At 40.5% G+C, this 6,000-nt stretch overlaps 1 protein-coding gene across 1 annotated transcript; it reads left to right on the top strand.

Annotated features, from left to right (window-relative positions):
- Nucleotides 1-288: 288 nt before the first annotated feature.
- Nucleotides 289-4,262, top strand: LOC757079 (ileal sodium/bile acid cotransporter-like). The gene is made up of 4 exons (XM_030976350.1): nt 289-492; nt 1,116-1,309; nt 2,322-2,526; nt 3,450-4,262. The coding sequence occupies exons 1-4, from the start codon at nt 301-303 to the stop codon at nt 3,975-3,977; spliced, it is 1,119 nt and encodes a 372-aa protein (XP_030832210.1). The 5' UTR covers nt 289-300; the 3' UTR covers nt 3,978-4,262.
- Nucleotides 4,263-6,000: the final 1,738 nt, after the last annotated feature.

Here is a 6,000-nt window from a genome sequence, read left to right as displayed (position 1 = left end):
TGCTCATGGACCTGTTACAGCTCATTACCAAAGAAAAAAAGGTGTCAGTCAGTCAGTCAATAGTGTCTGACAGTAAAGTATAGACGGTCAACGGGTTTCCTTGCATAATTTGAATACTAGGACACTGCTAATGTTAACATTTCACAGATAGGACATACATGACATAGTCATAATTCCTGCAAAGTTCTACAGAATTTGATGTTGGCTGCAAAAGGGACATACGTATCACAATATTGTCTGCAAACTCTACACTCCTTTCTTTCAACACTTTATCTTCGTCAGACCTTTAATCTCGACACTATGGAAGATTCGACCATGATGCCGACGACAATAATGAACTGGACGATGAACACGACAGGGAACGAAACCTTGATTGAACCGTACACTGGTCCGGATCTTAAGCTCGCGACCAAGGTGATCCACATGATCATCCTGATCTTTCTCATGATCTCCATGGGATGTACTCTCAACTACAAGGATTTTAGAAAGACGGTTAGTAGTACAGGTTTTTAGCTTTGTGCGTGGTCGGGTACAGGGAGGTGTGGGTGTGGGAAGGTGCACGCGCGCAAGAATGTGCGGGAAAAGCGATGGGCGCGTCGTATATTATGCGTGTATGTGTCTGGATAGTAAAAGTGGACTTTATTTTGTCCGTTCAGTGTGGTCACTCCTCTGCTAGATATCAATATCCCAACTGATATTAGTCTCTGCTCTGTTTAAAAGATGACGGGGTTACGCCCGGTGGGTATGCATTGTGTTTAGTCGTTCTTTAACAAAATGTAAATTCACTATTTGAATAATAGAAGATGTTTGATATGACGCCATGTTTTTTGGGGTAGTTTTCACTAGTTTTATCTATGTCCATTTCTTGCCGTTAGCAGGGGGGCGAAAATATTAGAAAGCGCCCGCCCCTGGGATCCCAACCCGTGTTTATTGGTACCCTTATTTGTATTATTTTTTAATATTGATAGTACTACTAGTAGTAGTAGTAGTAGTAGTAGTAGTAGTAGTAGTGGGGGTGGTAGTAGTATTGGTGAAGGCAGTATGATAATGATGATTATTATATTTATTATTATTATTATCATCATCATCGTTGTTGTCATAATTTGATATCACAGATCCGTCGTCCAACTGGTTTCTTCATTGGTATGTTATGCCAGTTCGTCCTTATGCCCCTGATTGGCTTTTGTATTGCACTAGCCTTTCAACTACCTTCAGCAGGGGCTCTATCACTTCTAGTCCTTGCCTGCTGCCCCGGTGGCACCCTCTCTAATCTCTACACCTACTGGGTCGATGGAGATGTCTGCCTCAGGTACGTGCAACGTAGATTTATGTAGGGAAATCTGGAATATTACATGCAGATAATGGTGTGCTGGATTAAGCCCCCCCCCCCCCCTCCTCAAAAAGAGTAGTTGTTCAACAAAATAATTTTTCTGAATAGAAATACTTCCGCATCAACCTATATTGTTTATCATTTATATGTTTTTATTCAACTCCATGTAGGAGCCCGGGGTAAGAACAAGCGACTTAATTTACACCGCATTTCGTAAGATTGTTATGAAATCTGTAATCAAATAGTGACTTCTCCTGTTATTTCAGATGTATATAAATTAGATTATCACCTGAATGAATTGCGTCAGATTTGCTCAAGGACTCTTGACAAAAAACAATCTATTCCCTACTCAGATTTCTTCAAAAAGATTAATAAAACAACACGTTTTTATTAATAATGGGTCATAGAATGTCTACTCAAAATCAGTAAAACGATTATATATAGCAATATAGCGAAATGTACCGAAGCACAAACAGACTTAATCATGCAAGGAGACACTAATCCATAGTCCAACTGACCTACTGGATAAATAATACATGCACATTTTTACTTTGGAAATATCCGACGTAAACAGTGCCATTGTCGGTTCCGCGCTAAAAAGATCTGTCCATGAAATTGTGCCGTTTCAAGGTTTAAAATTATTTTTAAAAAAGGTTCCTACCATTGGAGAAGGATATCCCCTCCCACACCCCTTTCTCTTTCGCGGCCTTTCCACTCTGTAACCAGCAGCGGCGACGCGCCACTGATAAAAAGGGCAAGTAAAAGTGACTCATCTTACAAAGAAATAACACCTTCTGATGTAAAATTACGAGTTTTTTTGTTCATCTGATGTTCCCTCTAATTATATCAGTGATGGCAAAAAAGGGTTCCTTTTCAAGGTCTTCCTTTGTTTGTGTGTGCTCAGACACACACACACAATAGGAACAAGATGAAAGTAAAATCAAAGAAATTAATCTAAACACCCCCCCCCCCCTCCTTTTTTCTCAAATAGCGTGTGCATGACAGCAGTTTCGACAGCGGTTGCTATCGGAATGATGCCCCTCAATCTCTTCATCTATAGCCGTGTGTGGACCGACGACAAGGCGGTCATTCCTTATGTCAACATCGTTACAACTCTGGTCATCATCCTCATCCCCGTCGCTTTCGGTGTATTCCTGAATTGGTGGAAGAAATCACTGACCAAGCATCTTACTAGGGTGAGGGATAGGACTTTGCCAGAAATCTGCGGCAGATTTTTCACACGAGCGGTCCTTGAACATTATGTTTGCGAGTTGGGCTGCGTTCTTTTTCTTTTGTATTTGTCTTTTAATTATGATTATTGGGGCGTGAAGAAATTTGAGGGGCTTGAGCCCCCGCTGCATGGCAAACACCCGAAAAATGTTAAAAATGGGCTTTCATTTCAAGAAAGAAAAGAAAACAAAATGACCCTTAAATATGGGTAGGGGGTTCGAGGCTTGAGCGGCACATCCCCGTCCAAACCAAACCAACGGGGGTGGGGGGGCCTCTCAAATTTTGGATGTTTGTGTTAATTTCTATTCGGTTTCTAAATCATGTAAATGGTCTGGCTACTCTCCGGTTTTTGAAAAGAAGAATAAGTAACTACACTGTAAGCTAGGAGGTGCCATCTGCCATGTCCTCATCAATGCTATACCGTGCTTGAAATGGCGTCTTCTTGTTAGACATAATTATGTCCTGTGCTATTACTTCCCTACTATTTTTAGTCCGGGAATTTAGTATTCTAGCTACGTATAGGCTGACAGGCAGAGGCCTATAATGGAGGTACTTCCGCTGTCCGATCCCCGTTATTGACAACTACAAGATCTCAAATATTTTCGAAAAAGCAACTCATGACAAGCACATTACAAATACCCTATTCGTACGATCGTGTTAAACGGGCATGTTCATTGTCCTAACCTGATACTGCTCACTTTCTGGGACATAATTATGTCCAAGATTGCCAGTTTTTACTTGAAAGAAGGTTCAGAGCTCCGAAATGTATGATGATATCTGTAAATAACAGTTGAAACTTCAGGATGTACATAAAAAATAAGAGGACGACAGATTGTAAAACTTGAGTTTTGCATTGCTCCATGACCTTTCTCCTTTTCTGCACCATTAGATTGGCATCGTCTGTTCCTTCATCTGCATCATCGTCGCCTTCGCCTTCAGCATCATAATGAACCCTGCCTTTCTCAAGGCTGGATGGAGGCTCTGGTTCTGTGCCGCAATACTTCCGATGATAGGCTTCTGCATGGGTTACAGTATCGCGCGCCTGCTCCGTCAACCTCATAAGAAGTGCCGCACCATCGCCTTCGAGACCGGTTCACAGAACGTATCTTTGGCCTTGACCCTAACCGTCATCACCTTCGCTGACTCTCCTCTCTTTCTTGACATGCTCTTCTATCCCTCCCTCTACGTCTGTTTCATCTACATCGATTCCTTGCCCGTGATCATCTTGTACAAGATCGTCACCTACTATCGAGAGAGGAACTGTCCACGAAAAGAGAAGGAACCCAACGACAAAGACGTTGACGACGAGGATGACGACGATTCTGACAATGATGAGAGCGACGAGAAGGAGAGCACAAAGAATCAAGAAATGAAACCCATGCACAAAAAAGACTCCAACGAAAATGGGGAGATATAATAATGTCGATATCATAGGATACCTCGCTCGACTTACTCGTGTAGGTGTGTGTAGGGTACATCCATTCTTTTTTTTTAATTTTGTATTTCAAATACTAAAATCTTGATCATAGCATTATGAATACAAAATATTATTTACTCATTTTACCAACGTATTCTCAAATATTTTAAAATATGATTAGATTGAGCAGGATCTTAAGTTCAATATCTTAGCAATTTTTTTTTTGTTTAGTACATGAGCATTTTATGAACTCGTACTAAGCTTCTGCTGGCAGTGTCACTTAAGGGGGGGGGGGCCCAAATCTGAAATCAATTTAAAATCTAGTGTGCTGAAATTTGAAAATCGTGCCGACCGATATTTCGCTCAGTGGGGGGGGGGGGGGGATTGTGAGTACTAATTTTTTTTCTTTCTATTTTGACCCTGGAAATTTGAAAATCGCGCCGGCCGATATTTCGCTCAGTGGGGGGGGGGGGGGGGGGTGTCATAGTGAGCGCTTTGTTTTTACTCCCCCCAAAAAGGGTAATATATTTTTTAACCATTTTGTTTTGCCCGTCTTTTTTTTGTGGCCATGGGGAGGCAAGGCTTGCTCACCCTACTTCCAATAATGCTCTATCTTGTGTTATCTGATGTACCGCTTTATAACATAATTATTACCTTATTTTGTACTCTTGGTCGATTTATACTGTTATTGTGTCATGATTGTATTATTGGAATTGAATAAACTGAATTGAAATGAATTTAATGTTTTAGATAGTTGAATGTGACTTATCTGTATAATGTCTGTTCAGGTAGTGATATTGTTCAAATATAAACCCTAGTGGTACAATGTATAACGTTAAGCTTAAGCCCATCCATCTTTGATATGGCTCTCGTGATAATTCGGCATAAACACAGTATCTTAGTAGATAATATACTTATATTAATTATCGTTTTTTATGTATGAAAAGCGGATATTTTCCGATGCATCCTCGTTGCAGTGTTATTGGCACATGAACTTAGATAGATGGCAGCATAAACAAAAAATTACCTGGCGTGTTTCACTTTGCGCCGCGTTCCACTTTACCCCGGGTACCCCTATATTCTTTAAAAAGTTTAGAGATTTTTGACGTAGTCGGTTTCGGATTTGAATTTCGAGTACGAAGATGACATTTTAAAGGTTAGGTTATACGTCGTAGATGAAGGAACATCTCGTAGACTATCTAAAGGAATTTGTTAAAACTCTGTAGGATCTAGGATAGCTGAGATAGAAAGAAGGAAGAAAGAAAGGCCTTATAAAACGGACCAGAAACGGACAAATTGGCGCTTGGACGGTAATTATGCATGGGTGATTTCGAAAACCGAAGAATGTAGAGACCTTGATAAGATGCTAGAGACTATGCCTACGATTTTAAAGGAAAAGGACATGTGTAAAGCACCCAAATAGGAATAACCAGCACTACGTGCAAAACGAATGGGATTTCTGGACGATAAGTCCTAAGAATAGGGACTCATATATTTGCACGTCGACATGGTGGACTGCTACGTGTGACGTCCTTTTAAGGCACTTATAATAGATGTTAGTAGATGCCAGGAAAACACCACATATGGGGGTTCAAAATAGCCACCCCAAAAATCGCCTCGATGCTTTGCATGCGGCTCGAGGACGATGCATATTGCATGCATATTGCTCCGGTTGTCTCATTTACGCACGCTGGACGAATATAGCAGACGACAATCGGCGGATTAGACGACACTTGGTAGTGAATTTGTATGTGAGATTGCTTTGCTAAATATAAAATACAAGAACATTTTCCATATCTTTAAACTATCATTGATATCTGATAATTAAACAGTTATTAAAATAAACCTACCAAACTACATAATACAATGAAATACTTGACTTAAAGTAGGGGAGTTTGATGTGGTTGCACAATTGCACCCCTCTGTAAATAATCGAATAGTCCATGGCGATCATGAATATTCATGTTTTTGCTTACCTCGGCAAATGTTTGCTTATCTTCAATGGAAAAATTACGGTAGGGGT

The sequence above is a fragment of the Strongylocentrotus purpuratus genome, unplaced genomic scaffold (assembly GCF_000002235.5).
Source record: "Strongylocentrotus purpuratus isolate Spur 01 unplaced genomic scaffold, Spur_5.0 spur5_scaffold_9, whole genome shotgun sequence".
Classification (NCBI taxonomy): domain Eukaryota; kingdom Metazoa; phylum Echinodermata; class Echinoidea; order Camarodonta; family Strongylocentrotidae; genus Strongylocentrotus; species Strongylocentrotus purpuratus.
The sequence above is the reverse complement of the archived record's forward strand: the minus strand, read 5'-3'. Positions and strand labels throughout refer to the sequence as shown.